Here is a 26,021-nt window from a genome sequence, read left to right on the forward strand (position 1 = left end):
CGGGATTGAATGAATGGCCCGGGATGGAATGAATGGCCCGGGATTGAATGATTGGCCCAGGATGGAATGGGCTGGGATTCAATGAATGGCCTGGGATTGAATGAATGGCCCAGGATTGAATGAATGGCCCGGGATTAAATGGCCTGGGATGGAATGGCCTGGGATTGAATGAATGGCCCGGGATGGAATGAATGGCCAGGGATTTAATGGCCCGGGATGGAATGGGCCGGGATGGAATGAATGGCCCAGGATGGAATGGCCTGGGATGGAATGGCCTGGGATGGAATGGCCCGGGATGGAATGGGCCGGGATGGAATGAATGGCCTGGGATGGAATGGGCCGGGATGGAATGAATGGCCCTGGATGGAATGGCCCGGGATGGAATGGGCCGGGATGGAATGGCCCGGGATTGAATGGCCCGGGATGGAATGGCCTGGGATGGAATGGCCCCGGATTGAATGGCCCGGGATGGAATGAATGGCCGGGGATGGAATGAATGGCCGGGGATGGAATGGACCAGGATGGAATGAATGGCCCGGGATGGAATGGGCCGGGATTGAATGAATGGCCCGGGATGGAATGAATGGCCCGGGATGGAATGGCCCTTAATTAACCCCCTGTGCCCGCCGGGGTTAACCCCTGATGGAGACCCAGGGGCTGGGGATGTTCTGGTGGAAGTGCCGAGGGTTTGGGGTTTGTCTGTTCTGCATTTCTGGGGGATTTGGGGATTTTAGGGATGGAATTCCCACGGGTTTGGGACTTTTCCTGATGGAATTCCCATGGATTTGGGGTTTTCTCCTATGGGTTTGGGGGTTTCTCCCATGGCCTTGGGGGTTTCTTCCACGGATTTGGGTTTTTTCCTGCTGGAATTCCCACGGATTTGGGCATTTCTCCAAATGATTTGGGGTTTTCTCCCATGGATTTGGGGTTTTTCCTGCTGGAATTCCCACGGATTTGGGCATTTCTCCAAATGATTTGGGGTTTTCTCCCATGGATTTGGGGTTTTTCCTGCTGGAATTCCCACGGATTTGGGGTTTTCTCCCATGGATTTGGGGTTTTAGTAATGGAATTCCCACGGGTTTGGGGCTTTTCCTGCTGGAATTCCCATGGGTTTGGGGGTTTCTCCCATGGATTTGGGGGTTTCTTCCACAGATTTGGGGTTTTTCCTGATGGAATTCCCATGGATTTGGGGTTTTGCCCAGGGATTTGGGATTTTAGTAATGGAATTCCCATGGATTTGGGGCTTTTCCTGCTGGAATTCCCATGGGTTTGGGGGTTTCTTCTACAGATTTGGGGGTTTCTTCCACGGATTTGGGGTTTTTCTGATGGAATTCCCACGGATTTGGGGGTTTTTCCCATGGATTTGGGATTTTGTCCCACAGATTTGGGGGTTTTTCCTGATGGAATTCCCATGGATTTGGGGTTTTTGCTATTGGAATTCCCATGGATTTGGGGTTTTTCCTGTTGGAATTTCTGTGGATTTGGGGTTTCTCCCATGGATTTGGGGTTTTTCCTGATGGAATTCCCATGGATTTGGGATTTTCTCCCATGGATTTGGGGGTTTCTTCCACGGATTTGGGGCTTTTCCTGATGGAATTCCCATGGATTTGGGGTTTTTGCCCATGGATTTGGGATTTTAGTAATGGAATTCCCACGGATTTGGGGCTTTTCCTGCTGGAATTCCCATGGATTTGGGGTTTTTGCCCATGGATTTGGGATTTTAGTAATGGAATTCCCACGGATTTGGGGCTTTTCCTGCTGGAATTCCCATGGATTTGGGGTTTTCTCCCATGGATTTGGGTTTTTTTCCTGCTGGAATTCCCACAGATTTGGGCATTTCTCCAAAGGATTTGGGGTTTTTCTCCCATGGATTTTGGGGTTTCTTCCACAAATTTGGAGCTTTTCCTGATGGAATTCCCACGGATTTGGGGCTTTTTCTGATGGAATTCCCATGGATTTGGGGCTTTTGCTGATGGAATTCCCATGGATTTGGGGTTTTCTCCCATGGATTTTGGGGTTTCTTCCACGGATTTGGGGTTTTCCTGTTGGAATTACTGCAGATTCGGGCATTTCTCCAAAGGATTTGGCGTTTTCTCCCATGGATTTGGGGTTTTTCCAGAGGGAATTCCCATGGATTTGGGGCTTTTCCTGATGGAATTCCCAGGGGTTTGGGGGTTTCTCCCATGGATTTGGGATTTTAGTAATGGAATTCCCACGGGTTTGGGGTTTTTTTTTCCTGTCGGAATTCCCATGGATTTGGGCTTTTCTTCCATAAATTTGGAGGTTTCTCCAACAGATTTGGGCTTTTCCTGATGGAATTCCCATGGATTTGGGATTTTCTCCCATGGATTTGGGGGTTTCTTCCACGGATTTGGGGTTTTTCCTGTTGGAATTCCCATGGATTTGGGGCTTTTCTCCCAGGGATTTGGGGGTTTGTCCCACGGATTTGGAGCTTTTCCTGTTGGAATTCCCATGGATTTGGGGCTTTTTCTGATGGAATTCCCATGGATTTGGGGTTTTCTCCCATGGATTTGGGGTTTTTCCTGCTGGAATTTCTGTGGATTTGGGCATTTCTCCAAAGGATTTGGGGTTTCTCCCACGGATTTGGGATTTTGTCCCACGGATTTGGGGTTTTTCCTGATGAAATTCCCATGGATTTGGGGCTTTTCCTGTTGGAATTCCCATGGATTTGGGGTTTTCCCTCATGGATTTGGGGTTTTTCCTGTTGGAATTTCTGTGGATTTGGGGGTTTCTTCCATGGATTTGGGGCTTTTCCTGATAGAATTCCCACGGATTTGGGGCTTTTTGTGCTGGAATTCCCATGGATTTGGGGTTTCTCCCACAGATTTGGGTGAACTTTTTTTTAAAATGTTTGGGGAATTCCTTGGGGAATTTTTTGGGAATTCCGTGGGAATTTTGGGGGGAGTTTCGTGAGAATTCCTTGGCAATTTTGGGTAGAATTTTTGGCGATTTTTGGGGAATTCCAGGGGGATTTTTTTGGGTATATTTTGGGGAATTCCTTGGGAATTTTTTGGGGGGGAATTTCTTTGGAATTTCATTGGGAATTCGTTGGAAATTTTTGAGGAATTTTTCGGGACTTTTTGGGGGAATTTTTGGGGAATTTTGTGGAGAGTTTTGGGGGAATTTTTGGGGATTTTGTGGGGAGTTTTTGGGGAATTTTTTGGGGAATTTTGTGGGGAGTTTTGGGGAATTTTTGGGGAATTTTGTAGGGAGTTTTTGGGGGAATTTTTTTGGGAATTTTGTGGGGAGTTTTTAGGGGAATTTTTGGGGATTTTGTGGGGAATTTTGGGGAATTTTGTGGGGAGTTTTTGGGGGAATTCCTTGGGAATTTTTGGGGGAGTTTTTGGGGGAATTTTTGGGGAATTTTTTCTGGAGTTTTGGGGGAATTCCCTGGGAATTTTGTGGGGAATTTTTGGGGAATTTTGGGGGAGTTTTGTGGGGAGTTTTTGGGGGAATTTTGGGGAATTTTGAGGGAAGTTTTTGGGGGAAATCCCTGGGAGTTTTGTGGGGAGTTTTTGGGGAATTCCTTGGGAATTTTGTGGGGAGTTCTTGGGGAATTTTGGGGGAATTTTTGGGGAATTTTGTGGGGAGTTTTTGGGGGAATTTTGGAGAATTTTGAGGGGAGTTTTTGGGGGAAATCCCTGGGAGTTTTGTGGGGAGTTTTTGGGGAATTCCTTGGGAATTTTTTGGGGAGTTTTGGGGAGTTTTTGGGGAATTTTTGGGGAATTTTGTGTGGAGTTTTTGGGGAATTCCCTGGGAATTTTGTGGGGAGTTTTTGGGGGAATTTCTTGGGAATTTTGTGGGGAATTCCTTGGGAATTTTGTGGGGAGTTTTGGGGGAAATCTTTGGGAATTTTCTGGGGAATTTTTGGGGAAGTTTTGGGAAATTTTGTGGGGAATTTTTGGGGAGTTTTTGGGGAATTTTGTGGGGAATTTTTGGGGAATTTTTGTGGGGAGTTTTTGGGGAATTCCTTGGGAATTTTTGGGGGAGTTTTTGGGGTACTTTTGAGGGGAGTTTTTGGGGTAATTTTGGGGTAATTTTGTGAGGAGTTTTTGGGGAATTTTTGGGGAATTTTTGGGGAATTTTGTGGGGAGTTTTTGGGGAGTTTTTGGGGAATTTTTGTGGGGAGTTTTTGGGGAATTCCTTGGGAATTTTTGGGGGAGTTTTTGGGGGAAATTTGTGGGGAATTTTTGGGGAATTTTGTGGGGAATTTTTGGGGAAATTTGTGGGGAGTTTTGGGGGAATTTTTGGGGAATTTTGTGGGGAGTTTTGGGGGAATTTTTGGGGAATTTTGAGTGGAGTTTTTGGGGAAATTCCTTGGGAATTTTTTGGGGAGTTTTTGGGGGATTTTTGTGGAGTTTTTGGGCAGTTTTTGTGGGCAGTTTTTGGGCAGTTTTTGTGGAGTTTTTGGGCAGTTTTTGTGGAGTTTTTGGGGGATTTTTGTGGAGTTTTTGGGGGATTGTTGGGCAGTTTTTGTGGAGTTTTTGGGGGATTTTTGTGGAGTTTTTGGGCAGTTTTTGTGGGCAGTTTTTGGGCAGTTTTTGTGGAGTTTTTGGGGGATTTTTGTGGAGTTTTTGGGGGATTTTTGTGGAGTTTTTGGGGGATTTTTGTGGAGTTTTTGGGCAGTTTTTGTGGAGTTTTTGGGGGATTTTTGTGGAGTTTTTGGGCAGTTTTTGTGGGCAGTTTTGGGGGGATTTTTGTGGAGTTTTTGGGCAGTTTTTGTGGAGTTTTTGGGGGATTTTTGTGGAGTTTTTGGGCAGTTTTTGGGCAGTTTTTGGGCAGTTTTTGGGCAGTTTTGTGGGGATTTCTTGGGAATTTTGTGGGCAGTTTTTGGGCAGTTTTTGGGGAGTTTTTGGGCAGTTTTTGGGGAGTTTTTGGGGAGTTTTGTGGGGATTTCTTGGGAATTTTGTGGGCAGTTTTTGGGCAGTTTTTGGGGAGTTTTGTGGGGATTTCTTGGGAATTTTGTGGGCAGTTTTTGTGGAGTTTTTGTGGAGTTTTTGGGCAGTTTTGGGGGATTTTTGTGGAGTTTTTGTGGAGCTTTTGTGGAGTTTTTGGGCAGTTTTTGGGGAGTTTTGGGGGAATTTTGTGGGGATTTTTTGGGCAGTTTTTGGGCAGTTTTTGTGGAGTTTTTGGGCAGTTTTGTGTGTGATACTCACGGCCAGGGGCAGGGCGGTGGCCACGCGCTCGGCGGCGCTGCCCAGCAGGAAGGATTTGCTCTCCTTGAAGGGAATTTCCCGGCTCAGCCTCTCCAGGAGCAGCTCCAGGATCTGCGACGTCAGCGAAGGCTCCGTGCCCAGAGCCCTCCACATGGTGCACGTGGGGCTGGGGGGAAAATGGGAAATCTTGGGCATTTCTGGGGTGAAAATGGGGTGAAAATGGGGTAAAAGTGGGGTAATAGTGGGATAAAAAATGGGATAAAAAATGGGATAAAAAATGGAATAAAATGGGGTAAAAAATGGGGTGAAAATGGGATAAAAATTGGGTAAAAATGGGAAAAAATGGGATAAAAATGGGATAAAAAATGGGATAAAAATAGAATAAAATGGGGTAAAAAATGGGGTAAAAATGGGATAAAAATGGGGACTTTCTGGGGTAAAAATGGGATAAAAATGGGGATAAAAATGGGATAAAAAATGGGATAAAATGGGGTAAAAATGGGGTAAAAAATGGGATAAAAATGGGATAAAAATGGGGACTTTCTGGGGTAAAAATGGGATAAAATGGGGATAAAAATGGGATAAAAAATAGGATAAAATGGGGTAAAATGGGATAAAAATGGGGAATTTCTGGGGTAAAAATTGGGATATAAATGGGGTAAAAATTGGGTAAAAAATGGGATATAAATGGGGTAAAAATGGGATAAAATGGGGTAAAAATGGGATAAAAAATGGGATAAAATGGGGTAAAAATGGGATTTAAATGGGGTAAAAATGGGATAAAAATGGGGAATTTCTGGGGTGAAAATTGGGATAAAATGGGGTAAAAATGGGATAAAAATGGGGAATTTCTGGGCTAAAAATGGGCTAAAAATGGGGATAAAAATGGGATAAAAATGGGGAATTTCTGGGATAAAAATGGGATAAGAATGGGTGAAAATAAGGAATTTCTGGGATAAAAAGGGGAATTTCTGGCATAAAACAGGGATAAAAATGGGGAATTTCTGGGATAAAACTGGGATATAAATGAGATAAAAATGGGAATTTTGGCAATAAAAATGGGTAAAAATAAGGAATTTCTGGGATAAAAATGGGAATTTCTGGGGTGAAAAATGGGATATAAATGGGGTAAAAAATGGGATAAAATGGGATTAAAATGGGGTAAAAATGGGGTAAAAATGGGAAGTTCTGGGATAAAAATGGGGTAAAAATGGGAAGTTCTAAGATAAAAATGGGATTAAAATGGGATAAACATGGTAATTTTTGGGATAAAAATGGGATATAAATGAGATAAAAATGGGATAAGAATGGGGTAAAAATGGGATAAGAATGGGTGAAAATAAGGAATTTCTGGGACAAAAAGTGGAATTCCTGGCATAAAACAGGGATAAAAATTGGGAAAAAATGGGGAATTTCTGGGATAAAAATGGGATATAAATGAGATTAAAATGAGAATTTCTGGGATAAAAATGGGGAAATTCTGGGATAAAAATGGGATATAAATGAGATAAAAATGAGAATTTTTGGGATAAAAATGGGATAAGAATGGGTAAAAATAAGGAATTTCTGGGATAAAAATGGGTAAAAATAAGGAATTTCTGGGATAAAAAGGGGAATGTATGGGATAAAAATGGGAATTTTGGGGATAAAACGGGGATAAAAATGGGGGGAAAAGGGGAATTTCTGGGATAAAACAGGGATAAAAATGGGTAAAAATAGGAATTTCTGGGATAAAAATGGGAATTTTTGGGGATAAAAATGGGGAAAAATAGGGAGTTTGTGGGATAAAAATGGGAATTTCTGGGATAAAAGAGGGAATTTTTGGGGTAAAAACGGGATAAAAAATGGAATTTCCAGAAATATCTGGGATAAAAATGGGATGAAAAGAGGATAAAAATGGAAATTTGGGATTGGGGCTGGATTTGGGATTTTGGGGCTGGATTTTGGGGCTGGATTTGTGATTTGGGATTTGGGTTTGGATTTGGGGTGGGATTTGGGATCATGGCTGGATTTGGGATTTGGGTTTGGATTTGGGGTTTGTGGTGGATTTGGGGCTGGATTTGGGATTGGGGTGGGATTTGGGATTTAGAGCTGGGTTTGGGATTTAGGGCTGGGTTTGGGATTGGATGTGGATTTGGGATTTAGGGCTGGGTTTGGGATTTGGGGCTGGAAATTAGGATTGGGTTTGGGATTTGGGGCTGGATTTGGGCTGGATTTGGGATTGGTTATTGGATTTGGGATTTGGTGCTGGAATGTTGGGATTTGGGTCTGTATTTGGGATTGGGGTGGGATTTGGGATTTGGGATTCAGGGCTGGGTTCGAGATTGGAGGGGAAAACAGGAATTGGGTCTGGATTTGGGATTTGGGGCTGGATTTGGGTCTGGATTTGGGATTTGGGGCTGGATTTGAGATTGGATATTGGATTTGGGGCTGGATTTGGGGCAGGATTTGGGATTGGGGCTGGGTTCAGGATTGGTGCTGGATTTGGGGCTGTGTTCGGGATCGGGGCTGGACTTGGGATTGGGGCTGGATTTGGGATCAGGTCTGGATTTGGGATTGGATATTGGATTTGGGTCTGGATTTGGGATCGGGGCTGGATCTGGGATTTGGGGCTGGATTCGGGATTGGATTGGGACTGGATTTGGGGCCGTATCCATGCCCAGATCCCATTTGGGATTTGGGGCTGGATTTGGGATTTGGGGCAGGATTCAGGACTGGATTTGGGGCCCTATCCATGCCCAGATCCCATTTGGGATCGGGATTGGATCTGGGGCTGTATCCGTGCCCAGCTCCCATTTGGGATTTGGGGCTGGATTTTGGGATTTGGGGCTGCATTCAGGACTGGATCTGGGGCCGTATCCATGCCCATTTCCCCCCTTTGGGATTTGGGGCAGGATCTGGGGCTGTATCCGTGCCCAGCTCCCCCATTTGGGATTTGGGGCTGGATTTTGGGATTTGGGGCAGGATTCAGGACTGGATCTGGGGCCGTATCCGTGCCCATTTCCCCCATTTGGGATCGGGGCTGGATCTGGGGCCATATCCATGCCCATTTCCCCCTTTGGGATTTGGGGCAGGATCTGGGATTTGGGGCAGGATCTGGGATTTGGGGCAGGATCTGGGATTTGGGGCTGGATTTTGGGATTTGGGGCAGGACTCAGGATTGGATTGGGGCTGGATTTGGGGCCGTATCCATGCCCATTTCCCATTTGGGATCGGGGCTGGATTTTCGCATTTGGGGCAGGATTCAGGACTGGATCCGGGCCGTATCCGTGCCCAGCTCCCCCCTTTGGGATTTGGGGCTGGATCTGGGATTTGGGGCTGCATTCAGCACTGGATTTGGGGCCGTATCCGTGCCCATTCCCCCGTTTGGGATCGGGATTGGATTTGGGGCTGTATCCATGCCCATTTCCCCCCTTTGGGATCGGGATTGGATTTGGGGCCGTATCCGTGCCCATTCCCCCGTTTGGGATCGGGGTCCCCCGTACCCCATCCCATACCCATCGAAGGGCAGGGCCCTGCCCAGCAGGCAGGACTCAGGATTGGATTGGGGCTGGATCTGGCGCCGTATCCGTGCCCATTCCCCGTTTGGGATTTGGGGCTGGATTTTGGGATTTGGGGCAGGGTTCAGGACTGGATCTGGGGCCGTATCCGTGCCCATTTCCCATTTGGGATTTGGGGCTGGATCTGGGATTTGGGGCCGCATTCATCACTGGATTTGGGGCCGTATCCGTGCCCATTCCCCCTTTGGGATCGGGGACTGGATTTGGGGCCCTATCCATGCCCAGCTCCCCCATTTGGGATCGGGGTCCCCATCCCGTACCCGTCGAAGGGCAGGGCCCTGCCCAGCAGGCAGGACTCAGGATTGGATTGGGGCTGGATTTGGGGCCCTATCAGTGCCCATTTCCCCCCGTTTGGGATCGGGTCCCATCCCGTACCGGTCGAAGGGCAGGGCCCTGCCCAGCAGGCAGCCGACCACGCTGCGTGGGTGCTGCAGCGCCAGGAGCAGCACCGAGCTCTGCGCCGCCCGCTGCAGCTGCAGCTCCGCCCGCGCCGCCTCCTGCGCCTGCTGCACCTGCTGCCGCTGCTGCAGGAAATGCAACCGCGCATGCAGCGCCGCCAGCAGCTCCGGGACCTGCGGGAAACAGGGATGGGGAGAGGGGGGAAAAGATGGGAATGGGGAGATGGGAATGGGGGAGAGGGGAAAGGGGGGAATGGGAATGGGGAGAGGGGAAAGGGGGGAAAAGATGGGAATGGGGAGATGGGAATGGGGAGAGGGGAACGGGGAGAGGGGAAAGGGGGAAATGGGAATGGGGAGAGGGGAAAGGGGGGGAACGGGAAAGGAGGGAAAATGGGAATGGGGAGAGGGGAAAGGGGAGAGGGGAAAAGAGGGAAAAGATGGGAATGGGGACAGGGGAAAGGAGGGAAAAACAGGAATGGGATGAGAAAGGAGGGAAATGGGAATGGGGACATGGGAAAGGAGGAAATGGGAATGGGGAGAGGGGAAAGGAGGGAAAATGGGAATGGGGAGAGGGGAAAGGGGAAAAAATGGGAAAGGAGGGAAATGGGAATGGGGAGAGGGGAAGGGAAAAATGGGAATGGGGACAGGGGAATGGGGAGATGGGAAAGGGGGGAAAATGGGAATAGGGACAGGGGAAAGGAGGAGATGGGAAAGGAGGGAAATGGGAATGGGGAGAGGGGAAAAGGGGAAAAAATGGGAATGAGGAGAGGGGAAAGGGGGGAATGGGAATGAGGAGATGGGAAAGGTGGAAGAGATGGGAATGGGGAGATGGGAAAGGGGGGAATGGGAATGAGGAGAGGGGAAAGGAGGGAAAATGGGAATGGGATGGGAAAGGGGGAAATGGGAATGGGGAGAGGGGATAAAGGAAAATGGGAATGGGGAGAGGGGAAAGGGGGAAATGGGAAAGGAGGGAAAATGGGAAAGGGGGAATGGGGAGATGGGAATGGGGGAAATGGGAAGGAGGAGATGGGAATGGGGGAAAAGGGAATGGGGGAAAATGAAAATGGGAATGGGGAGAGGGGAAAGGAGGAAAAGGGAATGGGGAGAGGGGAAAGGTGGAAGAGATGGGAATGGGGAGATGGGAAAAAGGAAAACGGGAATGGGGAGAGGGGAAAGGAGAGAAAATGGGAATGAGATGGGAAAGGAGGGAAATGGAAATGGGGAGATGGGAAAGAGGGAAAGATGGGAATGAGATGGGAAAGGAGGGAATGGGAATGGGGAGATGGGAATGGGGGAAATGGGAATGGGGAGAGGGGAAAGGGGGGAAAAGATGGGAATGGGGAGATGGGAAAGGAAGAGGTGGGAAAGGAGGGAAAAACGGGAATGGGGAGAGGGGAAAGGGGGAAGGGAAAAATGGGAATGAGAAGATGGGAAAGGGGGAAATGGGAATGGGGAGAGGGGATAAAGGAAAATGGGAATGGGGAGAGGGGAAAGGGGAAATGGGAAAGGAGGGAAAAATGGGAATGGGATGGGAAAGGGGGAAATGGGAATGGGGAGAGGGGAAAGGGGGAAATTTTTGTTCCTTCTGCCCTTGTCCTGCAGGATCCCTCCCCTCTCCCGGATGAGGAATTTGGGGAATTTTGGGACCAATTTTCAGGAATGTTGGGAATTTTTAAGACTGAATTTTGGGCATGAATTTGGGGATTTTTGGGCATTAATTTTGGGAATTTAGGGGCATTCATTTGGGAGTTTTTGTTCATTAATTTTGGAGTTTTTGGGCATTCATTCGGGAGTTTTTGTTCATTAATTTGTGAGTTTTTGGCCATTAATTTGTGAGTTTATGTTCATTAATTTTTGTGGTTTTGGGCATTAATTTGGGAGTTTTTGTTCATTAATTTTGGGAGTTTTTGTTCATTAATTTTGTTCCTTCTGCCCTTGTCCTGCAGGATCCCCCCCTCTCCCGGATGAGGAATTTGGGGAATTTTGGGACCAAATTTCAGGAATGTTGGGAATTTTTGAGATTGAATTTTTGGGCATTAATTTTGTGACTTTTTGGGCATTCATTTTGGGAGGTTTTGGGCATTAATTTTGGAATTTTTGGGCCTTAATTTTGGGATTTTTGGGTATTAATTTTCGGAATTTTTGGGCATAAATTTTTTGAGTTTTGGGCATTAATTTTGGATTTTTTGGGCATTAATTTTGCAACTTTTTGTTCATTAATTTGGCGAGTTTTTGGACATTAATTTTGGGAGTTTTTGTTCATTAATTTTGGAGTTTTTGTTCATTATTTTGTTCCTCCTGCCCTTGTCCTGCAGGATCCCTCCCCTCTCCCGGATGAGGAATTTGAGGAATTTTTGAGACTGAAATTTTGTTCATTAATTTGTGAGTTTATGTTCATTAATTTGTGAGTTTATGTTCATTAATTTGTGAGTTTATGTTCATTAATTTTGGGGGTTTTGGGCATTAATTTGTGAGTTTATGTTCATTAATTTTGGGGGTTTTGGGCATTAATTTGTGAGTTTATGTTCATTAATTTTGGGGGTTTTGGGCATTAATTTTGGAGGTTTTGTTCATTAATTGTGGAGTTTTTGTTCATTAATTTTGGAGTTTTTGTTCATTAATTTGTGAGTTTTTGTTCATTAATTTTGGGAGTTTTTCGGCATAAATTTTGGGAATTTTTGGGCATTAATTTGGGGACTTTTTGTTCATTAATTTTGGGACTTTTTGTTTATTAATTTGGGAGTTTTTGGGCATTAATTTGGGGAGTGTTTGGGCATTAATTTGGAATTTTTGGCATTAATTTGGGGAATTTGGGGGCATTAATTTTGGGAGTTTTTCGGCATTAATTTTGGGAATCTTTGGGCATTCATTTTGGGAGTTTTTGTGCATTAATTTTGGGAGTTTTTGTTCATTAATTTTGGGAGGTTTTGGGCATTAATTTTGCGACTTTTTGGCATCGATTTTGGGAATTTTTGGGCATTAATGTTGGGAATTTTGGGCATTAATTTGGGAGTTTTTGGGCATTAATTTTGGGAATTTTTTGGGCACCAATTTTGGGAGGTTTTGGGCATTAATTTTGGAAATTTTTATTAATTTTGGGGAGTTTTTGTTCATTAATTTGGCGAGTTTTTGGCCATTAATTTTGGGAATCTTTGGGCATTAATTTTGGGAGGTTTTGGGCATTAATTTGTGGATTTTTCAGCATGAATTTCGGGAGTTTTAGGGCATCAATTCTGGGACTTTTTCGGCATTACTTTTGGGAGTTTTTGTTCATTAATTTTGGAGTTTTTGCCATTAATTTTGGACTTTTTGTTCATTATTTTGTGAGTTTTTGTTGATTGATGTTGTCAGTCCTGACCTTGTCCTGCAGGATCCCTCCCCTCTCCCGGATGAGGAATTTGGGGAATTTTTGAGACTGAAATTTTGTTCATTAATTTGGGAGTTTTTGTTCATTAATTTTGGAGTTTTTGTTCATTAATTTGGGAGTTTTTGGGCATTAATTTTGGGGATTTTGGGGCATTAATTTGGGGATTTTTTGTTCATTAATTTGTGAGTTTATGTTCATTAATTTTTGTGGTTTTGGGCATTAATTTGTGAGTTTATGTTCATTAATTTTGGACTTTTTGTTCATTAATTGTGGAGTTTTTGTTCATTAATTTTGTGAGTTTTTGTTCATTAATTTTGGAGTTTTTGTTCACTAATTTGTGAGTTTTTGGCCATTAATTTGTGAGTTTATGTTCATTAATTTTTGTGGTTTTGGGCATTAATTTGTGAGTTTTTGTTCATTAATTTGGGAGTTTTTGTTCATTACTTTGGGGAGTTTTTGAGCATTAATTTGGGGAATTTTTGGGGCATTAATTTTGTGACTTTTGGGCATTGATTTTGGGAATTTTTGAGCATTAATTTTGGGAATTTTGGGCGTTAATTTGGGAGTTTCTGGGCATTAATTTGGGGAGTTTTTGTTCACTAATTTGTGAGTTTTTGGCCATTAATTTGTGAGTTTATGTTCATTAATTTTTGTGGTTTTGGGCATTAATTATGGGAGTTTTTGTTCATTAATTTTGGCCATCCTGCCCTTGTCCTGCAGGATCCCTCCCCTCTCCCGGATGAGGAATTTGGGGAATTTTTGAGACTGAAATTTTGTTCATTAATTTGGGAGTTTATGTTCATTAATTTGTGAGTTTATGTTCATTAATTTTTGTGGTTTTGGGCATTAATTTGTGAGTTTATGTTCATTAATTTTGGGGGTTTTGGGCATTAATTTGTGAGTTTATGTTCATTAATTTTGGGGGTTTTGGGCATTAATTTTGGGCGTTTTTGTTCATTAATTTTGGAGTTTTTGTTCATTAATTTTGGAGTTTTTGTTCATTAATTTGTGAGGTTTTGTTCATTAATTTTGGCAGTTTTTGTTCATTAATTTTGGGAATTTTTGTTCATTAATTTTGGGAGTTTTTCTTCATTAATTTTGGCAGTTTTTGCTCATTAATTTGTGAGTTTTTGTTCATTAATTTTGGAGTTTTTGTTCATTAATTTTAGGAGTTTTTGGGCATTAATTTGGGGAGTTTTTGTTCATTAATTTGGGGAGGTTTTGTTCATTAATTTTGGGAATTTTTGGGCAATAATTTTGGGAGTTTTTAGGCATTAATTTTAGGAATTTTTAGGCATTAATTTTGGGAGTTTTTGTTCATTAATTTGGGAGTTTCTAGGCATTAATTTTGGAGTTTTTGTTCACTAATTTGGGAGTTTTTGGGTATTATTTTCAGAGTTTTTGGGCATTAATTTTGGGGGTTTTGGGTATTATTTTTCAGAGTTTTTGTTCATTAATTTTTGAGTTTTTCTTCATTAATTTTGGAGTTTTTGTTCATTAATTTTGGAGTTTTTGTTCATTAATTTGGGAGTTTTTGGGCATTAATTTTGGGGATTTTGGGGCATTAATTTGGGGATTTTTTGTTCATTAATTTGTGAGTTTTTGTTCATTAATTTGTGAGTTTTTGTTCATTAATTTGGCGAGTTTTTGGACATTAATTTGTGAGTTTATGTTCATTAATTTTGGACTTTTTGTTCATTAATTTTGGAGTTTTTGGTCATTAATTTTGTTCCTCCTGCCCTTGTCCTGCAGGATCCCTCCCCTCTCCCGGATGAGGAATTTGGGGAACTTCTGAGACTGAAATTTTGTTCATTAATTTGTGAGTTTTTGTTCATTAATTTGTGAGTTTTTGTTCATTAATTTGGGAGTTTTTTGTTCATTAATTTTGCAGTTTTTGTTCATTAATTTTGCAGTTTTTGGCCATTAATTTGTGAGTTTATGTTCATTAATTTGTGAGTTTTTGGGCATTAATTTTGGAGTTTTTGTTCATTATTTTTGGCCATCCTGACCTTGTCCTGCAGGATGGCTCCCCTCTCCCGGATGAGGGCGTTGCCGATGGCGGCGGCGCCGCGGGCGCAGTCGGGCTCGGGATCATCCCAGGATTCCAGCAGGGCCAGGAGCAGCCCCAGCAGCTGCTCCGGGGGGATTCTCCTGCCCAGAACCTGCGGACAGGGGGGAAAATGGGGAAAAATGGGAAAAAATGGGGAAAATCCGGAATTCCGGAAAAAATTCCCGCAAAAATTCCCCCCAAATCCCCATGAAATCCCCCAAAATCTCAAACAATCCCCCAAAAATCCCCCCCCCCAAATCACAAAAAAATTCCCAAAAATCCCTGCAAAATTCCAAATCTTCCCCAAAAAAGTCCCAAAAAAATCCCCCAAAATTCTCCCAAAAATCCCCCAAAATTCTCCCAAAAATCCCCCAAAGATTCCAGGGGATTCTCCTGCCCAGAACCTGCGGACAGGGGGGAAAATGGGGAAAAATTGGGAGAAATGGGAAAAATCTGGAATTCCGGAAAAAAATTCCCGCAAAAACCGCCAAGAAAAAGGTTAAAAAATCAAGGAAAAAATCCCATCAATCCCAATGGAAACCTCAAAAAATCCCAAAGAAAACCCAAGCCCATCCCCACCAAATAAAAAAAACCCCAAAAATCATAGAAATTAAAAAAAATCCTTAAAAAATCCCAAAAAAATCCTAAAATGCCCCAAAAAATCCCCCCCAAAAATCCCCCAAAAAACCCCAAAATATCTCCCAGAAACTTCACAGCATCCCCCCAAAAATCCCAGAAATCCCCCAAAGGTCCCAATGAAAACCCCCAGAAAATTGCAAAGAAAACCCGAAAAAAGCAAAGAAAACCCCCCCAAAAAAATTCTAGAAATTGAAAAAAAAATTGAAAAAAATCTCTAAAGATCCACTGAAAATCCTCTGAATCCTCCCAAAAATGCCCCCCAAAAAACCCCAAAAAATCCCCATAAAAACCCCAAGGAAAACTCAAAAATATCCCAAAAAAGTAAAAAAAAAAATTAAAAAAATCCCCCCAAAATCCCCCAAAGATTCCAGGGGGATTCTCCTGCCCAGACCTGCGGACAGGGGGGAAAATGGGGAAAAAATGGGAAAAATCCGGAATTCTGGAAAAAATTCCCGCAAAAACCGCCAAGAAAAAGGTTAAAAAATCAAGGAAAAAATCCCATCCATCCCAATGGAAACCTCAAAAAATCCCGAAGAAAACTCACCCCATCCCCACCAAATAAAAAAAACCCAAAAATCGTAGAAATAAAAAAAAAAAATCCTTAAAAAATCCCCAAAAAATCTTAAAATGCCCCAAAAAATCCCCCCCAAAAATCCCCCAAAAAACCCCAAAATATCTCCCAGAAACCTCAAAGCATCCCCCAAAAATCCCAGAAATCCCCCAAAGGTCCCAATGAAAACCCCCAGAAAATTGCAAAGAAACCCAAAAAAAGCAAAGAAAACCCCCCAAAAAAATTCTAGAATTGAAAAAAAAATTGAAAAAAATCTCTAAAGATCCACTGAAAATCCTCTGAATCCTCCCAAAAATGCCCCCCAAAAAACCCCAAAAAATCCCCATAAAAACCCAAGGAAAACTCAAAAAATATCCCAAAAAGTAAAAAAAAAAATTAAAAAAATCCCCCAAAATCCCCCAAAGATTCCAGGGGGATTCTCCTGCCCAGAACCTGCGGACAGGGGGGAAAATGGGGAAAAATGGGAAAAATCCGGAATTCCGGAAAAAATTCCGCAAAAACCGCCAAGAAAAAGGTTAAAAAATCAAGGAAAAAATCCCATCAATCCCAATGGAAACCTCAAAAAATCCCAAAGAAAACCCAAGCCCATCCCCACCAAATAAAAAAACCCCCAAAAATCATAGAAATTTAAAAAAAAATCCTTAAAAAAATCCACAAAAAAATCTTAAATGCCCCAAAAAATCCCCCCCAAAAATCCCCCAAAAAACCCCAAAATATCTCCCAGAAACCTCAAAGCATCCCCCCAAAAATCCCAGAAATCCCCCAAAAGTCCCAATGAAAACCCCCAGAAAATTGCAAAGAAAACCCAAAAAAAAACCAAAGAAACCCCCCCCAAAAATTCTAGAAATTGAAAAAAAAATTGAAAAAAATCTCTAAACAGCCACTGAAAATCCTCTGAATCCTCCCAAAAATGCCCCCCAAAAAACCTCAAAAAATCCCCATAAAAACCCCAAGGAAAACTCAAAAAATATCCCAAAAAGTAAAAAAAAAAATTTAAAAAATCCCCCCCAAAATCCCCCAAAGATTCCAGGGGGATTCTCCTGCCCAGAACCTGCGGACAGGGGGAAAATGGGGAAAAATGGGAAAAATCCGGAATTCCGGAAAAAATTCCCGCAAAAACCGCCAAGAAAAAGGTTAAAAAATCAAGGAAAAAATCCCATCCATCCCAATGGAAACCTCAAAAAATCCCGAAGAAAACCCAAGCCCATCCCACCAAATAAAAAAACCCCCAAAAATCATAGAAATTTAAAAAAAAATCCTTAAAAAATCCACAAAAAAATCTTAAAATGCCCAAAAAATCCCCCCCAAAAATCCCCCAAAAAACCCCAAAATATCTCCCAGAAACTTCACAGCATCCCCCCAAAAATCCCAGAAATCCCCCAAAGGTCCCAATGAAAACCCCCAGAAAATTGCAAAGAAAACCCAAAAAACCCCAAATAAACCCCCCCAAAAAATCCTAGAAATTGAAAAAAAAATTGAAAAAATCTCTAAACAGCCACTGAAAATCCTCTGAATCCTCCCAAAAATGCCCCCCAAAAAACCCCAAAAATCCCCATAAAAACCCCAAGGAAAACTCAAAAAATATCCCAAAAAGTAAAAAAAAAAATTAAAAAATCCCCCCAAAATCCCCCAAAGATTCCAGGGGGATTCTCCTGCCCAGAACCTGCGGACAGGGGGGAAAATGGGGAAAAATTGGGAGAAATGGGAAAAATCTGGAATTCCGGAAAAAATTCCCGCAAAAACCGCCAAGAAAAAGGTTAAAAAATCAAGGAAAAAATCCCATCCATCCCAATGGAAACCTCAAAAAATCCCAAAGAAAACCCAAGCCATCCCCACCAAAAAAAAAAAAAACCTAAAATTCATAGAAATTAAAAATCCTTAAAAAAATCCCAAAAAATCTTAAAATTCACGCAAAAATCCCCCCCAAAAATCCCAAAAATCCCCCAAAAAACCCCAAAATATCTCCCAGAAACCTCACAGCATCCCCCCAAAAATCCCATAAATCCCCCAAAAGTCCCAATGAAAACCCCAAAAAAACTTCAAAGAAAACCCAAAAAAAACCAAATAAACCCCCCCAAAAATTCTAGAAATTGAAAAAAAAATTGAAAAAAAATCTCTAAACAGCCACTGAAAATCCTCTGAATCCTCCCAAAAATGCCCCCCAAAAAACCCCAAAAAATCCCCATAAAAACCCCAAGGAAAACTCAAAAAATATCCCAAAAAGTAAAAAAAAAATTAAAAAAATCCCCCCCCAAAATCCCCCAAAGATTCCAGGGGGATTCTCCTGCCCAGAACCTGCGGACAGGGGGGAAAATGGGGAAAAAATGGGAAAAATCCGGAATTCCGGAAAAAATTCCCGCAAAAATCGCCAAGAAAAGGTTAAAAAAATCAAGGAAAAAATCCCATCCATCCCAATGGAAACCCCAAAAAATCCCAAAGAAAACCAAGCCCATCCCCACCAAAAAAAAAAAAACCTAAAATTCATAGAAATTAAAAATCCTTAAAAAAATCCCAAAAAATCTTAAAATTCACGCAAAAATCCCCCCCAAAAATCCAAAAATCCCCCAAAAAACCCCAAAATATCTCCCAGAAACCCTCACAGCATCCCCCCAAAAATCCCATAAATCCCCCAAAAGTCCCAATGAAAACCCCCAAAAAATTGCAAAGAAAATCCAAAAAAAGCAAAGAAACCCCCCCTAAAAAATTCTAGAATTGAAAAAAAAATTGAAAAAATCTCTAAACAGCCACTGAAAATCCTCTGAATCCTCCCAAAAATGCCTCCCAAAAAATCTCCATAAAAACCCCAAGGAAAACTCAAAAATATCCTAAAAATAAAATAAAAATAATTTTAAAAATCATCCAAAAAAGCCCAAAAAATGCCCCCAAAAAACCCATGAATCCCCCAAAAAAATCCCCCCAAAAATCCCCCAAAAATTCCAGAACTTGCAGGGAGGGCGAAAATTGGGAATTCCTACAAAAATTCCCAAAAAAATGGCAAAGAAAGAAAGGGAAAAAATCAACAAAAAAAATCCCATAAATCCCATAAAATTCACATAAAAAATTGCATAAATCCGAATAAAATCCCAGCAAAAATCCCATCAAATCCTCCCAAAACTTCTCCAAAAATTCCCAAACCCCCCCAACAAAATTTCATAAAACCCCAACAAAATTCCCCTAAATTCCCAAAATTTCCATTAAATCCCCCTAAAAAAATCCGCATAAAATCCCCACCCCAAAAATCCCAAAAGTTCCATAAAATTCCCCCAAAATCGCAAAAACATTCCTAAAATCTTCAAAAAATTATTAAAAAATTTCCCCAGAATTTGGTAAAACCTCCCCAAATTCTCCAAAATGGCTCCAAAATTCTCAGAATATTCCCCAAAATCCCCCAAAAATTTCATAAAACCCCCAAAAAATCTCCAAAAATACTCCAAAATCTCCCAAAAATTCTCAGAAATTCTTAACAAACCAAAAAAATTCTCAAAAAAAGAGAAAAAAAGTCCCAAAAATCCCCCAAAATTCCCCGAAAATCCCCATCAAATCCCTCCCAAAATCTCAAAAAATTCCCCAAAATCCTCAAAAATCTCCCCAAAAATTCTCAGAGATTTTTAACAAAACCCAAAAAGTTCACAAAAAAAAGAGAAAAAAGTCCCCCAAAATTCCAAATCTTCCCCTAAAAAGTCCAAAATTCTCCCAAAAATTTCATGAACCCCCCCAAAAAATTCTCAAAAAATTCTCAAAATTTAAAAAAAAAAAACCAAAAAATTCTCAAAAAAAGAGAAAAAAATTCCCAAAATCCCTGCAAAATTCCAAATCTTCCCCCATAAAAGTCCCAAAATCCCCAGAAAATCCCCAAAATCTCAAACAATTCTCCAAAAATTCCTTAAAATCCCTCCCAAAATTTAAAAAAAAAGCAAAAAAATTCCTCAAATTCCCCAAAATTCCCCCAAAAAAGTCCCCCCAAAAAGCCCCCCAAAATTCTCCCAAAATCCCCATAAAATCCCCAAAATCTCAAACAATTCCCCAAAAATTCCACAAAATCCCCCTCAAATTAAAAAAAAGCAAAAAAAAATCCCCAAATTCCCCCAAAATTCTCCAACCTTCTCCCAAAATTCCCCCAAAAATTCCATAAAATCCCCCCAAATCTCAAAAAAAAGCAAAAAAAATCCCCAAAATCCCCCCAAATTTCCCCAAAATTCTCCCAAAAATCCCCCAAAAATTCTCCAAAATTTTTTAAAAACCCCCCAAATATTCTCAAAAATCCCTGCAAAATTCCAAATCTTCCCCCAAAAATCCATCAAATCCCCCCCAAAATCTCAAAAAAAGGCAAAAAAAATCCCCCCAAAATTCCCCCAAATTCTCCCAAAAAATCCCCAAAAATTCCCCCAAAAATTCCACAAAATCCCACCCAAATCTCAAAAAAAAGCAAAAAAATTTCTCAAAATTCCCCAAATTCACCCAAAATTCCCCCAAAAATCCATAAAATCCCCCCCAAAATCTCAAAAAAGATCCCCCAAAATTCTCCCAAAAATCCCCCAAAATTCTCCCAAAAATCCCCAAAATTCTCCCAAAACCACCCCCCAAATCTCATAAAAAAGCCAAAAAATTCTCCCAAAAATCCCCCAAAATTCTCCCAAAAATTCCATAAAATCTCCCCCAAAATCTCAAAGAAAAGCCAAAAAAATTCCCCAAAATTCCCCCAAAAATCTCAAAAAAAGCCAAAAAATTCCCCCAAATTCCCCACAAATTCTCCCAAAAATCCCCCCAAATTCCCCCAAAATTCTCCCAACATTCTCCCAAAAATTCCATAAAATCTCCCCCAAAATCTCAAAAAAAGCCAAGAAAATTTCCCCAAATTCCCCCAAAATTCTCCCAAAAATCCCCCAAATTTCCCCAAAAATTCCACAAACCCCTGCCCAAAATCTCAAAAAAAGCCAAAAAAAAATTCCCCCAAATTCCCCAAAATTCTCCCAAAATCCCCATAAAATCTCCCAAAAATTCCATTAAATCCCCCTGAAATCTCAAAAAAAGCCAAAAAAATTCCCCCAAAATTCCCCCAAATTCCCCCAAAATTCCCCTAAAATCCCCATAAAATCCCCCCAAAATCTCCAAAAATTCTCAGAAATCTCCCCATAAATTCTCAGAAATTTTTAAAACACCCAAAAAATTCTCAAAAAAAAGAGAAAAAATTCCCAAAAATCCCCATAAATTCTCCAAAATTTCCATAAAATGTCCCCCAGAATCTCAAAAAATTCCCAAAAAATTCCCCCAGAATTCGGTAAAATGCCCCCAAATTCTCCGGAAATTCTTCAAAATCTCCGCAAAAATTCTCAGAAATTTTTAATTAAGCCCCAAAAAATTCTCCTAACAATGAAAAAAAATTCCCCCAAAATCCCTGCAAAATTCCAAATCTTCCCCCAAAAATCCCCAAAAATTCCCAAAATCGCCCCCAAATCTCAAAAAAAAAAAGCAAAAAAAGTTTCTTAAAACTCCCCAAATTCACCCAAAATTCCCCCAAAAATCCCATAAAATCCCCCCTAAAATCTCAAAAAAGATCCCCCAAATTTCCCCAAAATTCCCCCAAAATTCTCCCAAAAATCCACAAAATTCTCCCAAAACCGCCCCCCAAAATCTCAAAAAAAAGCCAAAAAATTCCCCCAAAATTCCCCCAAAAATCCCCCCAAATTCCCCCAAAATTCTCCCAACATTCTCCCAAAAATTCCATAAAATCTCCCCCAAAAATCTCAAAAAAGCCAAAAAAATTCCCCAAAATTCCCCCAAATTCCCCACAAATTCTCCCAAAAATCCCCCAAAATTTCCCCAAAATTCTCCCAAAAATCCCCCAAAATTCCCCCAAAATTCCATAAAATCCCCCCCGAAATCTCAAAAAAAAGCCAAAAAAATCCCCCAAAATTCCCCAAATCCCCCCAAATTCCCCAAAAATCCCATAAAATCCCCCCAAAATCTCAAAAAAGCCAAAAAAATTCCCCAAAATTCCCCCAAAATTCTCCCAAAAATCCCCAAAAATCTCAAAAAAAGCAAGAAAATTCCCCCAAAATTCCCCCAAAAATTCCATTAAATCCCCCCAAATCTCAAAAAAAAGCCAAAAAAATTCCCCCAAAATTCCCCAAAAATCCCCAAAAAATTCCATAAAACCCCCCACAAAATCTCAAAAAAAAATCCAAAAGAATTCCCCCAAATTCCCTCAAAATCCCCCCAAAAAATCCCCCAAAATTCCCCAAAAATCTCAAAAAAAGCCAAAAAAAATCCCCCCAAAATTCCCCCAAAAATTCCATAAAACCCCCCAAAAAACTCAAAAAAAGCCAAAAAAATTCCCCCAAAATTCTCCCAAAAATCCCCCAAAATTCCCCCAAAATTCTCCCAAAAATCTCCCAAAATTCCCCCGAAATTTCCATAAAGACCCCCAAAATCTCAAAAAAAAGCCCAAAAAATTCCCCAAAATTCTCCCAAAATCCCCATAAAATCTCCTAAAATTACCCCAAAAATTCCATAAACCGCCCCCTGAAAATCTCAAAAAAAGCAAAAAAATTCCCCCAAAAAATCCCCCCAAAAATCCCCAAAAAAACTCAAAAAAAGCCAAAAAATTCCCCCAAAATTCTCCCAAAAATCCCCCAAAATTTCCATAAACCTCCCCCAAAATCTCAAAAAAAAAATCCAAAAGAATTCCCCAAATTCCCCCAAAATTCTCCCAAAAATCCCCATAAAATCCCCAAAAATCTCAAAAAAGCAGGAAAATTCCCCCAAAATTCCCCCAAAAATTCCATTAAATCCCCCCAAAATCTCAAAAAAGCCAAAAAATTCCCCCAAAATTCTCCCAAAAATCCCCCAAAATTCCCCCAAAAATTCCATAAAACCCCCGAAAATCTCAAAAAAAAGCAAAAAAATCCCCAAAATTCTCCCAAAAATTCCATAAACCTCCCCCAAAATCTCAAAAAAAGCCAAAAAAATTCCCCAAAATTCCCCCAAAATCCCCATAAAATCCCCAAAAATTCCCCCAAAAATTCCATAAACCCCCCCAAATCTCAAAAAAAGCCAAAGAATTCCCCAAATTCCCCCAAAATTCTCCCAAAAATCCCCATAAAATCCCCAAAAATCTCAAGAAAAGCAAGAAAATTCCCCCAAAATTCCGCCAAAAATTCCATAAAACCCCCACAAAATCTCAAAAAAAGCCAAAAAATTCCCCCAAAATTCCCCAAAATTCCCCCAAAAATTCCATAAAACCCCCCACAAAATCTCAAAAAAAAAAAATCCAAAAGAATTCCCCCAAAATTCCCTCAAAATTCTCCCAAAAATCCCCATAAAATCCCCAAAAATCTCAAAAAAAGCAGGAAAATTCCCCCAAAATTCCCCCAAAAATTCCATTAAACCCCCCCAAAATCTCAAAAAAAAGCCAAAAAAATTCCCCAAAATTCTCCCAAAAATCCCCCAAAATTCCCCCAAAAATTCCATAAAACCCCCGAAAATCTCAAAAAAAGCAAAAAATCCCCAAAATTCTCCCAAAAATTCCATAAAACCCCCCAAAATCTCAAAAAAAGCCAAAAAAATTCCCAAAATTCCCCCAAAATCCCCATAAAATCCCCCAAAATTCCCCCAAAATTTCCATAAACCCCCCCAAATCTCAAAAAAATTCCCCAAAATTCCCCAAATTCCCCCAAAATTCTCCCAAAAATCCCCATAAAATCCCCAAAAATCTCAAAAAAAGCAAGAAAATTCCCCCAAAATTCCCCCAAAAATTCCATTAAATCCCCCCAAAATCTCAAAAAAAAGCCAAAAAAATTCCCCAAAATTCCCCCAATTCCCCCAAAATTCCCAAATTTCCCAAAATTCCCGAATTTCCGTTCTCACCACCCCGATCCTGGTGCAGCTCTGGAAGAGGTCGGGGTTGGGGTCGGGGTTGGGATTTTCCAGCCCCTCCTGGAGCGACTGCAGCCCCTCCACGAGTTCGTCCTGGTGATCCCGGGAAAAACCTGGGAGAACGGGAAAATTCCCAAAATTCCCACCCCAAAATTCCCAAAATTCCCACCCAGAATTCCCAGAATTCCCACCCCAAAATTCCCACCCCAAAATCCCCCAAAAACCCTGGGGGAAAACAGGAAAATGCCCAAAATTCCCACCCCAAAATCCTGGGGGAAAATGAGAATTCCCAAAATTCCCAACCAGAACTTCAGGAAAAGGCCAAAAATCCCAGATGGAAAATGAGAATTCCCAAAATTCCCACCCCAAAATCCCCAAAAACCCTGGGAAAAATGGGAATGCCCAAAATTCCCAAAATTCCCACCTAAAAATCCTGGGGGAAAACAAGAATTCCCAAAATTCCCACCCCAAAATTCCAAAATTCCCACCCCAAAATTCCCAAAATCCCCAAAATTCCTGGATGGAAAACGAGAATTCCCAAAATTCCCACCCAAAATTCCCAAAAAAAATTCGGGAAAAGGAGAAAAATCCTGGGTGGAAAATGAGAATTCCCAAAATTCCCACCCCAAAATTCCCACCCCAAAATCCCCAAAAAATATTCAGGAAAAGGAGAAAACCCTGGGGAAAACGGGAATGCCCAAAATTCCCAAAATTCCCACCCAAAAACCCTGGGGGAAAATGAGAATTCCCAAAATTCCCACCCCAAAATTCCCACTCAAAAATCTTGGATGGAAAACGAGAATTCCCAAAATTCCCACCCAAAATTCCCAAAAATCCTGGGTGGGAAAATGAGAATTCCCAGAATTCCCACCCAAAAACCCTGGAGGGAAACGAGAATTCCCAAAATTCCACCCAAAAATCCCAAAGAATTCGGGAAAAGGAGAAAAATCCCAGATGGAAAAGGAAAATTCCCAAAATTTGGGAAGAGGCCAAAAATCCTGGGTGGAAAATGAGAATTCCCAAAATTCCCACCCAAAAATCCTCAAAAAATTCGGGAAAAGGAGAAAATCCTGGGTGGAAAAGGAGAATTCCCAAAATTCCCACCCAAAATTCCCAAACTTCCCACCCCAAAATTCCCAAAAACCCTGAGGGAAAACAGGAATGCCCAAAATTCTGAAAATCCCCAAAATTCCCGGATGGAAAACGAGAATTCCCAAAATTCCCAAAATTCCCACCCAAAATTCCCAAAATTCCCACCCCAAAATCGCCAAAAACCCTGGGGAAAATGGGAATGCCCAAAATTCCCAAAATTCCCACCTAAAAATCCTGGGGGCAAACGAGAATTCCCAAAATTCCCACCCCAAAATCCCCAAAAACCCTGGGGGAAAAATGGGAATGCCCACAATTCCCACAATTCCCACAATTCCCACCCAAAATTCCCAAAAATCCCGGATGGAGAACGAGAATTCCCAAAATTCCCACCCAAAAACCCTGGGGGAAACAAGAATTCCCAAAATTCCCACCCAAAATTCCCACCCAAAAATCCTGGATGGAGAATGGGAATTCCAAAATTCCCACCTGAAATTCCCAAAATTCCCACCCAAAATTCCCAAAAATCCCAGATGGAGAATGAGAATTCCCAAAATTCCCACCCAAAAAACCTGGAGGGAAACGGCAATTCCCAGAATTCCCACCCCAAAATCCCCAAAAACCCTGGGGGACAACGGGAATGCCCAAAATTCCCAAAATTCCTGGATGGAAAATGGGAATTCCCAAAATTCCCAGCCAAAAATCCCAAAAAATATTCAGGAAAAGGAGAAAACCCTGGGGAAAATGGGAATGCCCAAAATTCCCACCCAAAATTCCCAAAATTCCCCACCCAAAAACCCTGGGGAAACGGGAATGGCCAAAATTCCCAAAGTTCCCAGCCAAAAATCCCAGATGGAAAACGGGAATTCCTAAAATTCCCACCCACAATTCCCAAAATTCCCACCCAAAATTCCCGAAAGTCCTGGATGGAGAACGAGAATTCCCAAAATTCCCAAAATTCCCACCCAAAAATCCCCAAAAACCCTGGGGGAAACAGGAATGCCCAAAATTCCCACCCCAAAATTCCCACCCCAAAATTCCCAAAATTCCCACCCCAAAAACCCTGGGGGAAAACGGGAATGCCCAAAATTCCCACCTGAAATTCCCAAAATTCCCACCCAAAAACCCTGGGAAAACGGGAATGGCCAAAATTCCCAAAATTCCCACCCAAAAACCCTGGGGGAAAATGAGAATTCCCAAAATTCCCAGCCAAAATTCCCACTCAAAAATCTTGGATGGAAAACGAGAATTGCCAAAATTCCCACCCAAAATTCCCACCCAAAATTCCCAAAATT

The 26,021-nt window shown here is 41.7% G+C and overlaps 1 protein-coding gene across 1 annotated transcript in view; it reads right to left on the reverse strand.

Annotated features, from left to right (window-relative positions):
- Positions 1-26,021, reverse strand: part of LOC139586533 (maestro heat-like repeat-containing protein family member 1) — a gene marked incomplete at its 5' end in the record, with an annotated part of 138,167 nt that overhangs the window by 25,357 nt on the left and 86,789 nt on the right. Inside the window, 4 exons of the mRNA XM_071420034.1 lie at positions 5,178-5,343; positions 9,113-9,309; positions 14,512-14,664; positions 23,629-23,750. Coding sequence (XP_071276135.1) covers positions 5,178-5,343; positions 9,113-9,309; positions 14,512-14,664; positions 23,629-23,750 — 638 coding nt within the window. The remainder of the gene's footprint in view (positions 1-5,177; positions 5,344-9,112; positions 9,310-14,511; positions 14,665-23,628; positions 23,751-26,021) is intronic.

The sequence above is a fragment of the Agelaius tricolor genome, unplaced genomic scaffold, assembly GCF_023055355.1.
Source record: "Agelaius tricolor isolate 1412-34295 unplaced genomic scaffold, bAgeTri1.0.p SCAF_121, whole genome shotgun sequence".
Taxonomy (NCBI): domain Eukaryota; kingdom Metazoa; phylum Chordata; class Aves; order Passeriformes; family Icteridae; genus Agelaius; species Agelaius tricolor.